Source organism: Rhyacophila brunnea, unplaced genomic scaffold (assembly GCF_057557595.1).
Source record: "Rhyacophila brunnea isolate RB1 unplaced genomic scaffold, BYU_Rbru_1.0 scaffold_6, whole genome shotgun sequence".
Lineage (NCBI taxonomy): Eukaryota > Metazoa > Arthropoda > Insecta > Trichoptera > Rhyacophilidae > Rhyacophila > Rhyacophila brunnea.
The window spans coordinates 21222368-21241494 of NW_028233276.1; the positions used below are offsets into that span (position 1 = coordinate 21222368).

The 19127-nt window shown below is 31.2% G+C and overlaps 2 protein-coding genes across 2 annotated transcripts; both read left to right on the forward strand.

The window, feature by feature from the left end:
* Positions 1-1413: 1413 nt before the first annotated feature.
* On the forward strand, positions 1414-9384 carry LOC147065394 (protein THEM6-like). Its single transcript, XM_085956622.1, has 3 exons — positions 1414-1780; positions 6699-6913; positions 8942-9384. The coding sequence occupies exons 1-3, from the start codon at positions 1639-1641 to the stop codon at positions 9185-9187; spliced, it is 603 nt and encodes a 200-aa protein (XP_085812748.1). The 5' UTR covers positions 1414-1638; the 3' UTR covers positions 9188-9384.
* Positions 9385-14714: 5330 nt separating this feature from the next.
* On the forward strand, positions 14715-18989 carry LOC147065395 (low molecular weight phosphotyrosine protein phosphatase 1-like). The gene is made up of 4 exons (XM_085956729.1): positions 14715-14858; positions 15988-16175; positions 16864-17025; positions 17489-18989. Exons 1-4 carry the CDS (start codon positions 14816-14818, stop codon positions 17567-17569), a joined length of 474 nt encoding a protein of 157 aa, XP_085812855.1. The 5' UTR covers positions 14715-14815; the 3' UTR covers positions 17570-18989.
* The last annotated feature ends 138 nt before the right edge of the window (positions 18990-19127 follow it).

Genomic DNA, 19127 nt, shown 5'->3' on the forward strand with positions numbered 1-19127 from the left:
CTGAGGTGGAGAGCCCATCTAAGAACCGACGAAAACAAACTATACTAATAATAAAAATGGGGTGTCAGTCTGTTTTTTTGGCTTTAACTAAAAAACTACTTTACTTGACCAATTGAATGCTGAATAAACTTGCAGAGTTTTTAAAGAGTATGCATTCTACTTTTACATAAATAATGGTGCATTAAGAGTTAGATTTGTCCACAGAGTATGCACCTAATTGGATGGTTAACCTAACCTAACCTAACATCCATTTCTTGTAAATAAAAAAATCTGTTAAGAAACCTCTTTGTGAGGCAGCCCAGAGCTAGATTGTAAAGCCGATTATAAAAAAGAGTTATTAATTATTAATTAACACTTATCACCCTCCGGCGTGCTGACCAGTCTGGCTTGAAAGATTATAAAAGGACCTAGTTAAATTTAGTAGGAAAGTTACCAAAATAATGTTCAAAAACTAATAAAGCTATTTTTTATATCTTTGTTAAAAAATGATTTATTCAGGGGTGTAACAAGGTGTTTTAGAGCCCGGGGCAATAATGAAAAATTGTACCACCTACTGGCACACTTACTTACTACTTACCAACCTTCCTATAAATATGAAGTTCAACTGTGTTCGGTTACCATTTTAAGAGATTTAAAGAATTCGGATTAATAATAAAATGATAGTATGTATTTTTAAAATTATCCCTAAAATTGAAAGAAATGATGATCATTATTTTTTTATTAGTTTAAAAATCATACAATAACTTTTATTATACCTACTTGCTGATTAAGGAGAACAGTGAATTTGTAATATTGGATTAACCAGAAAAAAAGTGCTGAACAATCGAAAACCAATAATCAAAAACGTAATATTTAGCATATAGATTGCATATAAGTAGATTATTTTTAAAAGATAATAAATAGACACCAATCAGTTTTACGCTGCAGGCGATTTTTTAATGATAAAACATTACTTTTACCATAATAATAGAAGGTTATTGTTCTCTTGATAATTTAATCATTTCAAAGTGAAATTTTATTTACACTTTTTATTCTTGCGCGTCAGCAAAATTCCAGAATGAAAAAGTTGTAGATTCGCTGGGTTAGACAATTTAATATAACCTCCGTTACTTTAGCCAACAGCCGGCCCGTAGCACTAGAGACTAGAAGGTGTAGCCAACCGTATTATAATTATAGTATAGTACAATACTATCATTTTGATTTAGAAAAATGTAAAATAGTAAGTAATACTATAATATTAGGTCCCGAAACTACTATAATTTTTCAAGATTCAACACGAAAAATGTTAAGTGTACTATATATTATTATAAATTATCTACTATGATTTTAACATCTCTGTACTATAATTAGCACAAAAAGATGGCAATACTGACGTTACATCAATTTCCGTTAGTTGACTAAAAGTTAAACGTCACTTTTAAAGTTTTTGCGGCACGACGTTCACCAGAATTTCTGTTTGCAGATCCATTTAGTCTTCCATTATCTATAAATAAGATTGTGATTATTATTATCTAAAAAGCAAACGATATTATTTTATATTATATTATACATTGTTATTTTATTAGTTAATTTACAATTCCTTTGTAAACCGGCAGACGTCTAGGTTTCATTCCCGGAGTGTGAGCCACTTATTTTAAAATGTTTTGTGTATTTATGATAATTGTAGGACTCCTTTATATCTTTTGGGATGTCAATTATTTTATTAGAATTGCTGTTACAATCGGACTAGGCAGACTGCTCGACAAAAGACGCAACCTCAACGAAACATCAACCATTTACGGTAAATATTTTACAATTAATTATTATCTCACCCTATCTATAGGTACTTGTTCAAAGTAATCCGGCAATATGTATGTACTTACTTATGGCAAAATATTAACAATACGTCTACTAATAAAATGTTATAATATATACCTATAATTTATATTTTATGAGCACATTCAAAAAGATGAGCCTAAACATTAATAATACCTAGTAAAAATATTAAGTTTTCCGTGAAATAAGAACTTCATAATAATAACAAAATTTCATGACTATTGGACGTTGGTCAAGCGTTATTTTTTTATATTTAAAACAAACTTGTTTTAAATTCGTCAGCGATACCTGTTCAAGTACTACCGACCTGTACACTCTACAGCTCCACGGTCAAGGTCACGAATTAATTGATCGAAATTAAATACTTGCAGCAGGTAATAACAGTCAATGAAGCCATCTTTTTATCATACAATCAATAATTAATAAAATTGTACTTAGTACAAAAAGTGGGTATAGTTTACTTATAGTATTTCCGCAAAAAGTTATACCTAGTATACCTACCTAAATACGTGTTGTCTGCAGTGTATTTGTATACTTAAAATGCAATAGTATGTTAAATTGTTTAATATTGAAATAAATGATAATAATTTGAACGGAATATGCAATCGAAAATACTCATTTATTGCGAACAGCTTACCGCATTGCATTCAAATACAATAAAATTATTAATAACTATCACTACGATCGTAATTCGCAATTCAGTGTCATTAATGACATTATTAAATTGAGTGTCATGACCTGAATATGGTTAGCTTTGCCGAAAACTATACAAGAGTAGATACGTACCTACCACGATTGTATGGAATTGAATAGGTAGGTATAATATATTTTTTACTGTAACAGGTATTTTATTGCAGGTATAAAATAATAAAGACACGTTTCTGAATAAAATAAATATAGGTAGGTCTTGTTAAAAGAAAAAGTATTGATTAAAAAGCACTTTTTTGACGTATCTATAATATATAGGTACCTACCTACTTTTCCAAATAATTTTCTGTGATTCTCTGTGTATCCATAACATACACAAAATTATTCATTAAGTAGGTAAATATGTATTTTTGAACATATTATTAACCTTTCATTTCAGGGGTCATAACAAAACATTAAAACAATCCACGATTTAAAAATTTAAACAATACAGTTACTTAAATCAGTATTAATCATGCCAAAGTGCAAGTTTTTAGTGTTGTTAATACCAAGGTAATTCTATTAGGTATTGTCATAAAACTAATATTTTTTGATAGCTCATTGGATCCTAGTGGGATTCTAATTGGAATATTATTTAATTGGAGTTTTACCGTATTTTGTTTTTGCCTTAAAAATATTTCTGTTATAAACGATTTTTCCAATTAAATTTAATCATTCAACCACAAAGTGTTGTCATGAATAGTCAATAAATACCTACCTAGTGATATAAACATTTTAGACCCTCTCCGAAAACAAGCCAGAACCGGCATTTGGCGGCTAAATAAACGGAGCTGAAAATCTATAAATATTAAGATTTCATTTTTTGTTTAAAAAATAGCTTTAAAAATCGTTAACTTACTTACCTACCGAGAGAGTTGCGGGGCGGTTCTGGGAAGGCCAGAGATCAACAAGACGGGGAGATGTTTTATATTATATTGTATACGTGGACCCGCCCTCTTATGGTACTTGGGCTTTAACCCACAACCTGTAGATACCTGCCCGATTTTATTTCAACTGTTAACTAGTATACCTATAGTAATTATAGCTCTATAATTGTTTGCCTTCTTCAATAAACACCGTTATTCGCAAAATCTTCTTAATTATTGGAATACGGCCTCCTGATTAAGGTAATCTAACATTATTATACGGCCCCGTTCTAAGCCTTATAACTAGGTACCTTAGGTAAAAAATAATAATTCAATCATTTTATTATTGGTATAATCCAAAATTGGCGAAAAAAACCTTCTTCCATAAAGATGGAGCTCTGTGAACTTTAATTTTCATACAAATTCTGGTGAATATGGATTCTGTTTTAGTTCCTGTACTTTGCAGTTCGCTGTATCATACTTTACCGTGAAATGTATCGGAAAAATATGGCCGTATATTAAAGACTGTCCAACCTCTTTGGGTCGTATAGTACTGACATAAAATTCATGTCTGAATAAAACACAACCACTTTTATCTGGACACTTGGAGAAAAATAAAAAAAAATAGGACATGTCCTATAAACATGGGACGTTTGGTCACCCTACATACATATACGTTATTATTGGCAACTAAACTGTGAGTTTGCTGAATTAGAGCCATTTATATTAAACTGGAACTCACTTCAGTGATTTTCAAGAATCCATTTGGAGAAGATTCAACATCTTTGATACAACTTAAGTAATATGTTCATTGTCATATACTTACTTATTAGTAGGTATGTAATTACTTACCCATTTATTATAATTTATGATATATAAAACATAACCTGAGTAGCTAATAAGTAATTAAATCTTCATATTATATGGTATGCTATCATAATTTTTAAAAGTCGCTTTGACCACAACATATCTACTTATCTATATTAAGGTGAGCTGTTGTTGTGGCAAGTTTTGGTCATTTCTGCGATAAGATAAGTACCTAACCGAGTTCACAGATGCATTATTTAAAAAACCTCATTTTTATAACAGTATAACAATAGGTACGTGTTGTTGTCATGTGAAATGAGTCACATGTGAATATAAATAAGTCTGTGTCAATATTATATTTCATGACTCGGTCTGATTGATTACGTCATTTGAGTCGCCAAGAACAAAATTTCTCTTCACCCTTCACCGATGAGTCAGCTCTCCATATCCTGATCCACAACCGCGCTTGTCGTCTTCATAATGTTTACAAAGAATGCTGACTGAATAAACGGAAACATAGCTTTTTAACCATGACGGACAAGGATGTATAAAATATAATAAATTCAATATTAATGCAAGCCCTTAATAGTTGATTGTTCTTGGTTTAAGTTCAGCTTTACAATCAAAAGTATGGTATCCCGATATGTTGACGCTGATGTTTCGTTCATCCTTTGTACGTATTCCACCCAGCAAAGTTTTTGGATCATTATAAATTTCACGATATCCAGCTCTTCACATATCGTCTCTGTTCTGGCAGAACACACTAACTGGAGAATACTAGTTTTGAGTAATTTGACTTTGAAGTTGTTAAAACGTTTGAAATGGTCTATAATGTGAGTTTATGAAGTAATCGTAAAAAGGATGACTTTAAAATAAAGACTGCTTATTTATTAAAAAGGTTTCCAGACGGTAAAGTTTGAAATAAGGAACATTTTGGTTTAACTAACTCAATATGTCATTTTTTCGAATTAGTGTCTTCTGCCAGAACAGTGACGATATATTGTACATGATTCAGCTTAATTGCGTTGTCATACTCCATTTTCACAGATTGCCCCAAGTATCTTTCTGAACGATCTGCGCTCGAACACAACTGACAATTTGTGGAGTATGTGGTCCGTGTCTCAGTTACATAATTATGTCAGCGTTGGTCTCTTGAAAGTTTTATACAGATCTTTGTTTTTTCTGGATAATTCTTTTGATTTAATTTGCTTATTAGTAGTAGACCATAGAAGTACGTATTAGTAATGATTACTCTGTGATTGATTTCATTTATCACAAACCTAATATCATTTCCTGTGCAAAATATTGAAACAATGAGGATTTGTGAATAAATGATATAGGCACGGCTTTTTTTTAAAAAACAAAGGTGCCGGAACTCACTTCTTGCTAAACTTCTTACCTACTAAAGAAAATTATATTTAAATATAGTTTTTAAAGCAACTTTTCCTATGCCACGAAGCGCATAAAAAAATTAAACAAACAAACGAATACAAATATTATATATTTACAACTAAAGTTGTAAAAAATAAAATTAGAAAAACCCAATCTTTGGCGGTCCTCTACCTATTACTAAGGTTAAAGACAGTGTGACGCTCAATAGTAGCGTTTTTCAAATGGTATTCGAGGTAAAATTAAGGATATTCAGTGTATCAACAAACATTAACCAAAAAAATGCAATTACACAACCACATATTTTAAGATGTTAACACGCCTGAAGGAAATTAGCGCCGCAGGCGATTTTTTTTGCGATTAGAGCTAATTTGTTATGTGCGTTTATCTCACTTATCTGGTCAATTCCCCAGGCTAGAGCCCTGTCAGCCCCCCAACCTTTATGGGGGCCATGGTGATTTCCAAAGTTCAGTCCAATTTTCGTCTGGAAAATCGTCTCGACACCTTTTCTTAGTATTAAGAGTCTATGGCCGAATGTCTTCCACTGAGTAACCTCCGATCAACATATTTTGAAGTATCGAAAAGTGTCAAAGGTGGTCCGACGAGTTTGATAAACAAAAGTCCCGTAACTGTTTTGGTCTTCAACGAAGCTCTTATTTGGGTTATAATTAGATTCATTTGCTAAAATTCGCGTTCACATTCACTTGAAGAAATGGTAATAGAATTCAATGCATATATCAAACGCGATAGTTTTTCAGATATATTTATTGTCTTTTTATATGAGATGGTTCAGGAAAATTAGCTTGTATTATTTAAGCGCGAACATTGTTTCATCTAATTACTTTTGAAACGTTAAAAATACGATGAAAAAGGTGCCGGAACGCCGTTCCACCGCGTTACATTACAAAAAAAGCCCTGGATATAGGTATAGAATTTTGTAATTAATGACTTGTACATTTCAACCATGTGTGTTCTGCAGACACAACTTTACTTTTTATCATTTTAGTAAGTAGATAAATAAAGCTTCCGGAGTTATATTTGGATGGATATAATAAATGGAGTATCATTATCAGGCTTCCATGTATTAATGTGGTTTCATAAAAAAATTAATCTAAAAATGTTATTTTATTGCAGGCTTTTGTACAACGAATGACGTGGATATATTCCTTCGACACATGAACAATGCACGGTATATCAGAGAATTGGATTTTGCCCGCTTTCATTTTTATGACAGAACTGGAATCTATGAAAATATAAAGGCTGTCGATGGACATGCTATGCAGGGAGCATCCAATATAAGATACAGAAGAACAATTCCTATCTTCACAGCTTATAGAATCGAGACAAGGGTAAGAATAGATTGATTATTACCTACTAATATCAACTATTTCTGACGGCAAGATCGCTTACTCTTGGCGTAAACTCGATACATTGATCTAATAGTTTAGGCGAATGGCTTTAGGATCTAACGAAAAAGTTTTCTCCAAAATATCTACACACAGTGGAACTCCATGTATGTTTCATCTGTTCTTTCTTGTAGATAGTTTATCTTTTTTATATTAAAACTGGTGTCATTTATTTTATAATATTTTATGATCAATCTTGAATTCTGTCACCCATTTCATAAAATAGATATTAATTTTTCATTTTGTAGTGGCATGATTGATAGCTGATGTGGAAGCATTATTTTCTAGCTATTCATATACTTTGAGTAGTGGAAGTTTCACTTCAAGCACATTAAGCGATTGTTTGTGTAATTCCAATACATAGTTTTCATAATCTAACAATTTTAAGTGGAAAAACCCTCATGGTATAACTTACTGTATTATTGTATTTTAAACACTCATATCGGTCCCTATTAAAAAAGTCAGATCTGAAATTTTGTCACTTTCGGATTATTACGTAAAAGTTATTTTAACACTTTAAACATTTATACCACAATCACAGTTTTTTTTGTTTGTTAGAAAAATTTCGAGATACTCAAGTTAAAAATGACGGATCTACCGAGAGTGTCCGAATAACAATGTCGGTTCTTACCAACCGACATTGTTGGCTGGGCGTGGGTGAGCAAGATGCGTCGGATCTGACAGTTGCTGCTATGTTCACCGGACAGACGGATGTTTTTATAAACGTTTAGAAAAGTTTCTATAACCCGTATTTTTATTCATTATGGCAAGCAATAGGTCACAAAGGATATTTGATGAAACATCTTTGATTGCTCGTACTGAAAAATAGCATTTTGCAGATCCGATTTTTTTAATAGGGACTGACGATATTGCACAAGTTGAATGTAATAAGGTGGGCTAAAATCCTGTGATAAATTGCAAACACATATTACCTAGAAATCGATTAGCATCTGGGGCTTCCATCTACATTAGTCCGCCATTGATTCTGAGGCACTCACATACAAAATAAGTCATAATTTCACTAGTGGGCTTAACCTATGTGGCTTATGCAACCCTATTCAATATGTTCATTCATAATATGTCGATATTTTGATCCAAACATGTAAAATCCTGTACATTAAAATGGCTACCATTGTACGCTGCCTGGGTAGATCGCATATTGTATTGAACCCACAGAGCTTATTAATCTTAATAAGCTAAAGATGTGAAAGCTAATCTCCATGGAGCTAGGAATTGGAGCCAGACTCAGTTTATTACTGTATGACGGTTAGCCCATAAAACGCAATAAACACAAAGTGTTTTCAAATAATATTACCAATATTTCAGTGAGCGTTTCGTTTACGTGACAAACTTTCATGCATTTTATGATACATATTATGTAACTATTGAAAATAATAATATTGTCTGCTTAACTTGCAAACTTCATGTTGGCAGGAGAAAGAGAATAATAAAATTCATATCTGAACTTTTCGAGATATGGTTAAAATTATTGTTAAATCTTGAATGTCAAATCAATAAAAATTGTTGTTTATATAAAATATTATGTGAAATTCATTAGAAAATATTGCCTAAAACTGAATTCATTCAGTTTTTATGCTCTCCTGAACATTTTACTAAAATATAGATAATAAGCAGTTTGCAAGTTAATCAAACGATAATATATTCTTTAACATATGTATAATTTTATCTCATATTTTATCCACACTCGAGATTTAAACCTTGGTACAGCTTCACCCAGAAGGCAATCCACTTCCTATTATTGCTGTGTTCCCTGGTTGAACCTGCTAGCGTATTCAGACTATGATGTAGGTACCGTAATATTCATAGGTACCACATTAGTCTGACTTTTAATTCAAATTTACATTTACAGTTATTTTCCATTTATTTAAGGTTTAGAAAAAAATCTTAATCTTAGTGCATTTTTGTTTTGTGACAGTGTAACTCATAATGTATTTTTTTTGTATCTTATAGTTGATCTTTTGGGACGATAAGGCTATTTATATTGAGCAAAAGTTTATCACTGTCAGCGACAATTTTGTGAGAGCCATCGCTCTTTCGAAACAGAACATCATCGGAGTTGAGGTTGATGCACTTTTCAAAGGCCTCAAAGGAACTGAAGTGAAACCTCAATGTCCTCTGGAGTTAACCCAATGGCTGTCGTCTATCGAGACATCTAGTGCCAAATTAAGAAAGGATGTAAAGCCTTCTACAGACTGAAATGGCAAACATAAGAAAATCATTTTGAAAGTACTTACAGAAGAATGATAGATTATTTATTTGGATGGTATATTTACTAAGGTCTAATAAAATATGAGCATGCTATTATTACAAAACAAGATGTGACTATATTTTATATAACGAGAAGTATTATGAAAGAATAATAAAATTGTAATTAACTATGACCTATAATTTTTAATAATGTTGTTTATTTGTATTTTATCAAATTTTATAGTGATTAAGGTGGATTAAAGCTTTGTGTTTGATTATACTATCATATTTTTATACTACTTATATACTATTTATATTTTTAATAAATCAATTTTATACCTAAAATAAGCAGTTTTTTTATAAATAGTTACCTAGTTGTGTAATAAACATAATATTGGATAATAACATTTGTATTATGATATTTCAGTTCTGGATGCATAGGGGTGCCGCATCAATATAGTATGTAGTATATGGAATGTTAGAGCAAGCGCCCAATGGATATCTATTTGTATATAGAATATGAGGACCGCAGTCTGACTTTTGTCTTCTAGAGGTCACATAGTTTGATATTATCGATGTTGCCTTTAATATCGGTGGCGAATAATTTTTAATTGAGCCATTAAAAAACAAATTGCCCCACAGAAAATTGTTGAGAGTTCTTCAAGCTTAAAGTCAAATGAAAACATTTTGACTTTTACCATGTCAATGCCACAGCCGGGTAATACAAAATCAATGGGAACTGGCTTTCCTTCAATTTGTGTATTTGGATCCAGAACACGGACCCCGAAAACAATAGACCAATATAAAAAAAGATGCTGCAGGCTGTTTTTTACAAGAGGTGTGGATACCTGTGTAGATCAACTATTTATGTAATAAAATAAATAACTTTACAAAATATGTATAGAATGCTAACAATTTTGCAAACTTTAACCAATACATGTCTCAAGTTTTTGGTAAATATTTTCACATTACTGCTGCATTGACGGTAAGGTGAGTCGGGGTAAGTGTGACATATAATTCAATAAGATGAATTTCAACGTGGTTCATGATGAATAGGTGTGTTTTAAACAGTTGAAAACTTTACCGTAGGATCTACAAAAGCATTACAATTAATATGTATAGAGGAACCCACTGTATATCTTACTATAATACGACATTTTAATATTTTTTGATCACTAGTCAGTTTGTTACACTTACCCCAATATTGGGGTAAGTGTAACTAAAATCATATTTATTCCAAAAGTACTTCAAAACCATAATGTATTGTATGCATAGAAAGGTAATATTTCATTTAATGGATATTGAGTCTAGAGTTAAAACTACAGTATAGAATTTCAACAAAATGGACTAAAACATTTTTTTTGGGGTAAGCGTGTTATACTAATGTATGAAGCGCTAGTGATGTCCCGAAAGAAAAACGCCGTATTTTTTATTAATTAACGTAGGTAGTTGACGGAAATCCTATGACACTAACGAGTTTACTTTTTGAAGGATCATGGGAAAAACTTGTTATGTCAAGTTGACAGTCAACATTATATAACCATTGTGGAAAATCCTTTAAATTCAGGTTGATGATTGTACTGTTTAATAAGACAAGTTATAGTACCAATTGATTACAAAAGGATCGCAAACTTTTTTTCGAACATACGGCTTGCGGTTTTTAGCATGGAACATGCTTTTGTCTTGACCACCCGGCCAGATTCGTTACGAAAACATCACACAGGCAGCGGTAACGAAAACAAAAAATAAAGTGACGAAAGTAGCGCGGCGCGGGCTGGAGTGGCTTCAGTTCGCCGCGAACGGCGCTTCGGGAATAACGTGTGACCCGCGCCCCGCAATTTATTTTATTTTCCTTCGAATTTTGACAACCAGCATTCGGGGAATCAGTGTGCAAAGCATGTTCAATGTTTAATAATTTTAGCCGTTAGGGTTTAAGTAGGCATCATCTTTAAATAGTAACTTATTTCTTTTAATAAAACCTATAAACCAATTGTGTCCGGGTACTTCGTTTTTAAACGGTGTGTTAATATTATTTTCTTTAATAATATACTGTCCAATTAATTCGAGGACTACTTTTTTTGTGAGACATGCTTTTTCAACGTATGCAAACTTTCTGCAAAAGATGTTTCAATCTCTTTGGGTAATATTGTACTTCTGCTAAAACTGTCTTCTCTTCTTTCGTAAACATGATTATACATATCCATATGACATATCCTGTTTTTTTACACATTCAACTGTTTTTTGTAATTTTCCTTGGTCGTAAGTTCCTTTATCTGTCTTTCGTTTATATTTACATGTGAAAAAAATGCACATTAATTATTATCGCATGTTAGATAAGCACTTATTTTAAAAATTTATGTATTAAATTGAAACACATGCACTCTTCCAAGTACCTACCTACTTAGCTAACATAAAACTAAAACAATAAAATTATAAACAATTTATTTCAATTGCGAACATTTTTTCGATCGATCTAAATAATGCATCGTGTCCCATCATTAGAAAATAATGACTATGCGAAGTCATAGAAAATATATGGGGGAAGTGTGACACAACACAAAGGCACACTTACCCCATGCGTTTACTTTCGTGGGGAAAGTGTGTCTACTCGATTAAAGCTTTTAAATGCTTATCAATAAGTAAAACGATAACAACACGTGAAGCAGGGTATCAAAACACATATACCCACCAAATTTTACATCCATAATGTGCAGATTTCCGTGTTTTGAAAAATAGTTTAGTAACAGCTCGTCGCTATAGGATTTGTTTCCCGAATATCCATTTTGTCGAAATCGACATTTTAATGCAGTTCATTTTCTGTTATCGAACTCTACCGAAATCATTTATAAAAACAATATATTTTTATCTAGGAACAGAGATATTTTTTTAAAAAACCCGAATACGCCATGTTAAGTTACAATTACTCCGTGGTGTTCTTCCGAATGTCCAACTATTCGTACCTGAATATCCAAGTTAATTTCGGTCGAAATATATCTCTGGCTGAGTGTTTATTTCCCGAATATGACTTTAGCCAATCAAACCGCGCTCACGCCGTGCATCTCGCTCCCACATTCACGCTGTCTAGCTCTAAAACAATCACGCCCACTTTCATATGTTTCGGCCGTCCGGAGACTTCTTTCAAATTTCGTCTTATTGATATTGTTTTTAACGTTACTATTGTTTTAATAGTGAATTCATCAAATTTGAAGAGATCATTCATAGCTGATACATCACCAGTTCGCCCTGAACTTACAGTAGAGTTGTGGAAGTGACTATTTTAACCTAAATAACTGCATTTTGTTTTGATAAATGACACAAAATCCCAACGGTTATATGAATTCTACAGTATGACCCGGCAACTACTATGACGTAAAAAATAATTATTATTTCAAATTATTATTAATCAAACATTGTTTGTCTTTATTTTACTTTTAATCTAGGTATTTCTATGAAAATAAAGGCGATGCTATTATTTATTTTTGAATGCGCTGATAGTTAATTTAATATAATATGTATGTTAGTAACAATTTATTTGGTGGATATTAGTACCTACCTAATATTAGCAGCTAATAGTAATTAATTTATACATGCTATTATTTTGTGTTGTTATTCCTTACAATAGTAAATATATAATATTTATTTGGTGGTTTGTAATAAGTTTAATTGTCAATTATAGAAATATTTAGATATAATAATATACAGATATATAGGTATAAATAGATTTTTTTTTTTTTTGGAAAAAGTATTAATATAAAATTGTTAGCAAGTACGAGTAAGTACCATCATAAAATATTGGAGAAATGACCGTGACGGCGGTTAGTAATTGAAGTAGTAGATACCTTATAATATATTTTCTCAGAAGTTATTTTAAAAAATTATGTAAGTATGTTCGATTATTAGAATGGTACATTCTTAAATCTTGTGAATTATTCGTTCAATAAAAAAATAGTTAATTACTTAAAAACTATTTTATTACTTAATCCGAAAAAAAACCGAAAAAACGATTGCCGCATGTTATTATTACATACGAACTTGGGTAATTACGATCATTAAGTATTTAAATAGTATAGGTAAATATTTACAATTATCGTGTAAATAAATATAACATTTGAGGCGCGTACTTTTTGACCACTCAGTAATCTGTGGGCCGTGCAGCAATACGCTACGGTCTTAAATCCCGAACGTCCATGTTTTGTCCCGAATATCCATTATTCTGAGAGAGCGCTAAAAATTTCCCGAATATCCACAGTGAGTACTTGTAAATAAAACGCATTTTCTGTGCATTTAATGATTTATACCAGTATATTATTCTTGGAATCTATTCTTAGATAATGTTGCAATCATACAATATTGAAAGAATGATTGATACATCTACTGATATTAAAATATACGACAGTGAAATTTGTTTTTCGTCTCCTGTAAAATTGACATTTGGTCTATTCGGGAAACAAATCCTATAGCGACGAGCTGTCATCTCACTCGTCGACTTCAAAATGTCGTCTGGAGAATAATCCATGTAGTCACCTCAAAAAACATGGTATCAACACCATTTCTGATTATTTTTATAAATCGGTGACTTTGCTATCACCTTTCCATACATGGTATCATCCAATTTGTATTAGATACTGAAATATTTTAGTAGCTACACTTACCCCGACTCACCTTATATACTAAGTGTGGTGAGTTAAGGCTAATATAGTTTGATTCCAAGATTTTGGAAACTGCGTGCTGGACAACAAGCTCATCCATCCTGCAAATGATTGGAATCTATTCAGGGTGCAGCAAAATGAAAAAGTTTGAAGACCCCTGGATTCGATCGTAGTGTTACTATCGGTAATCCATAATTATTATTGTTTTTGTAATTATATTATAAAGTATCGCACTTACTAAAATACAAAATAATGAATTGGAATTCAAATAATAATCGAATTGACATTGGTATTTTTTTATATTGTTAAAAAGTATTTTTAACAGTAAGTAAATCATATTTACTAAGATAGGTAAGACTTCTCATTAATTCACAAGTACAGAGCCTTGCTTAAAAAATCTTTGTACGCTATGATAAAACCGCCAATAATAATATTTTTTTCAAGAAATGAATATTATAAATTTCCTAAAAATATTAAATAGTATGTAAGAGTTACGTTATAAGTAATTTTTATATATTTTAAAATTGAAATTACTCAGAAAACACGTAAAATATTAAATAATTTTGAGCTTTTATAAAGAATTTAGTTGCTATAATTGGCAGTTTTAGTGTGCATATTTTTATGAGGAGTAATAAAATAATAAATATATTTTTAGACGTATTATTACACGATGTTATTTGATATAAAATAATTAAAAGACATTGTATAAAAATTTATAATTTTTGAGTAAATTGTAATCATGGAAATAATATTATATATGAAAATGCAAAATTTATGAGATGTAGACGATGGTGGTAAGAGGGTGGTAACACTGACATGTTTTGACGTTTTGGTTTTGTCAAAATAATCCGCAATCTGCATTCTTCGCTGCATAACAATTCTGCGGCAAATTGAATGCGGTATTCTGTGCGTATACATTCCAGTTTGCTGACTTCAAGAAATTGAGTATTATCTGTCGAATAATAAGCTGTTACCTCTATTCAGAACCATGGCGTCCGGTGACAAGAAGAAAGCCCTATTTATTTGTCTAGGTAAGTTATCGAATCTGTTTGTTGTTAATATTTAAATGACCCATGTCAATACGTGCACGCATGGTCCATTTATTTTTGCTCTTGTGACGTTTATCGATATTTTTCATTAATCGCAAAAAGTACGTTTTAATTATCTATTTTTAGATCTTGCCTCTAGACGTATTTGCTAATGCATTGGGTTTAAATTGCAGCTACGTAAACAATATTTGTTTTTTTTCTCAATAAAACGTAACTTGAGCCAAGGCGTGGGTGGTCTATAATAATAAAATAGCTATCGTCTCTTTAAATGGTATTGATAGAATAGCTAGCTGTCAATCCCTGCAAAAAACATTAATATGACTAGACAGTGTGGTAGCCAATCACCACCATATTTTGGGAGCAAAAATAGAATAAAGAAGATCACATAAGCACCTAAGTTAGGCACTTTACTGAGATTTAAAAGGTAATAGTACCGCAGATGCCTGCATGAGCAACTCTCTTTTTAGACCAAACCCAACCTGACCTAACCTACCCCAACCCAATATAACCTAACATAATCTTAGTGTGTTATAATGATGCATCGAAATCTATGATTATATCAATTTTTAAATTAAAAATGGTACAGTTCGGTTATGAGGAATACAGCGGAAATCACATTTTGAAAATACCTGATATACTGGATTATTTGTTAGTTTGGGTTAGGTTTGGTTAGGTTAACCTAACAAATAATCCAGTATATTGGCTGTTTTAAAATTGTGTTTGCCGCTGTATTCCTCATAACCGAACTGTACCTTAACAATTATTGGATCGAAAAGCATCTGCGACAGAAAAAGGTATTTAATATAATTGTCTACATGGAATAAACTACTGTTTTCGTAAAAGAAAAAAAATATGAAAGCTCATGCAGGCATCTGCGGCACTATAACCATTTAAAATATTTCACATATGTTAATATTAATTGGGTAGCTGAAGATTAAAGGGTTGAGTCAATCAACCTAGAGTTTATTATTCGATTATAAATTCTATGTAACTATTTTCAACATTCTTCACAAGATGATTGCATAGTATAGACTCAAAGCAAGTCTGATTGGGAATGATTTCAATAATTTATAGTAACTACCTTTGTTTAGATAGATGTGTTTTATTTCAGGTAATATCTGCAGGTCACCAATAGCTGAGGGAGTGTTTATTAAAACGGTGAAAGACGCAGGCCAATGCGATAAATGGGAGATTGATAGTGCCGGCATAGGGTCGTGGCATGTTGGCAATCACCCTGACTACAGGGCACTGGAAACCATGAAAACACACCATGTGAACTATTCCAATAGAGCCAGGCAAGTATGTATCTTTTATTGCACATATTGTTAAATTTCACTCTAAAATCACTTCATTGTCAATGGATGTAATTCACTTCTGTATTATATCATTAATGACAGCTACCGCTGTACACAGTAATTTGTTTATTGTAAAAATACATAATATGTACCTAATGTAATTAAAAAATAAACTCTACCTTCATTACAATAGGGTGATTTTTAAAGATTTTTATCAAATGTCTTAATTTGAACAAAATGAGGGAAAGGCATATATTTCCAAAAATTTCATAATAATATGATTAATATCTAACAAAAAATAGTGTATATTTACACAACATGTATAACTTCTAAAACCTGACAAAAATATTCGAAAACTTGACAAAAAGCAGTGATATCTGAGGGCTATTTATGGCCCGGATCCTGCATCATTTTTTGGTAGCACTTTTCAAGAATATCGACATTTGAAAAAGTGATTTTAACCCATTAATGCCATGAAACATTTAAAAATCCAATTTGAGTGGTACTTTAAAAAATTCTATTGATAGTGATAGTCCTTGGTTGAAAAATGGTGTTATGCACCACTGACTTCGATAAAACGATACAAATAAATATGCTGGTATATTTCTTTTCTGCTTGTATTTCTTGCAATATAGGGTATATTTCTTTATTCCGTATTACTTTGGTATTTAGAAATATTTCTTTTCTCTCAGATAAAAGAGGCAGATTTCCATCACTACAATTTCATCTTCGGTATGGATGAAGACAATATGAAGGAACTGAGGCGTCGTGCTCCCAAAGGCAGTAAAGCCCAACTCTTGATGCTCGGAGATTTTGATCCAGAAGGTGACAAAATCATAAGAGATCCCTATTATGTGAGAATTACTTTATTTATTATTTTTTTTTAAATTATTGCAAATTTATTTCTTGCATAACACAATAATTTTGACACTGCATCATGAAATGATATTAAATCCATTTTGTTGGCGCTGGGTTATAAAATAACATTTGAAGATTGGATAAATAAATTAAATATATAGAAAATATCAACAGAAATATATTATCTATGATCTTATATGAAATATATAATATTATCTATCTTTCGAAAGAATCATAATATTTTGTTTTATTCAGAAGTTTGTTATCAAAAATAGTGTCTCAAAGCCCGCCCTTCTATGTTTTGTGTTTCAATCATATTGTTTCCTCTTAATATGAAAACAATAGAAAAAGTGTTTGAGTTGTTTGTGTTTTCTATGTTCCTTACACTGGAGTGTTAATTTGGTCTTCTGGTTACACTGTTCATGTCTATCGGAGTTTTAATGTTTCATGTTATTTTAGGACGATGACTCTCATGGATTCGAGAAATGTTTCCATCAAGCAACGAGGTGTTGTAAAAGTTTCTTAGAGAAGAATTCTTAAAGGACGAACTGCAGGGAATGTATTAACTGCTCAACTTGATGTGTTCATTAAGGAATTGACATGACAGAGTAATAATATAAAATGTTGTAGAACAAGCATTATTTGTTGATATTTTATTTGACCCCTAGTGGCCCCATTCCATGATGTAATATAATAATATTTGGATTAAGATAACCTATTTAGCATACCTAAGGATTCTCATTGGTTAGTATGTAAAGTTTGTTTGTACTCGTAAACAAATTACATAACAAGATCAGCCAACTTCAACTTTTATTTAGCTTAATAACATGTGATTGTCATACGTGTCATGGATAAAATTATAATATTTAGTTGTGTTGGTAACATTTCTTACAGTTTTATTGCAAAACACACAACATGATTCAATCAGTTTTATAAAAATCATTATGATGGAGTTCTATCTCGTTAAGTCCAGTTCAGTTAATAAATTAACTATATAGTTCAGTTCTGTACATTCAGTTACATCTCGTGGGGTAATGCAGGTATGGCAGGCATTGCCAGGTGTCACATTTAGAGGGACAGTGAATCGAAAATGGAGGTCAAATAATCATTGATATAATCATATATTTTTAGTTTTCATTCATATAATTTGTCATGTTACCACTCAATGGAAGATTTTTTTTGCCTGCTGCGCTTTTTTTTCTTGCATGCTAAGCACAGTCAATTCATTGAAAATACCGTTCTGGTTTATTTGTTTAATTATTGATATTAAATTTTATTGATTAAAAATTTTGGCTGGGGCCGTATTCGGACATGTAAGGGTGATCAGTTTGCCAAGGGATATAACTGACTACAATAATTCAGTGATCAAACGATCAATACAGCAACATGGTAATTCATGCTAAGGGTAGGTAGTTTAAATTTGAAGTCATCTCTGTATTTATAAACATTATATATTATAACCTTTACCTTTTGGAGGTTCGTATTACGTTCCACTTAGGAGCTATGATTGTAATTTACATAATTTACTTTACTTTTTATAATGTTGTGATACTCGTATATATACAGCTTATTTTGATAAAGTTGCTTTGAATCAATAATAATGGATTGATAAAATTATTGTCTTTTATATCTTATTACTTAAGTGATTTCCAGATATTTAAAAGTAAAAAGTTTAGAAACTGTGTCTTGTGGTAGCCTTTTATGTTGTTAATAAGAATATAATACAGTAAATGGGAAGTAGGTTAATTTTATGGTTGTTGTATTTCATAGTACCTATCAGATATGTTAATTTTATTTATCATGGCTTGTGTGTATGATCCCATAAAAACAAACGTCCAATAACCTGAAAGTAAATAAAATTAAAATCCTTGTCATTTTTTGTTAACATTTTTATATATTTTTTGTTATTATGCACAGTTTATTATTAAATAACAATATTAAAGTGAAAAATTAATTACAACCATTCTTTTATTTTTATATAATAATATTGCAACTCACACCTTATACAAAAGAAAAAAATATTTATAAAAGAAATATAACTAGGCATAAATAAATACTAATTTGGTTAAATGCAAAAAAAATATTTGAGATAAAAATC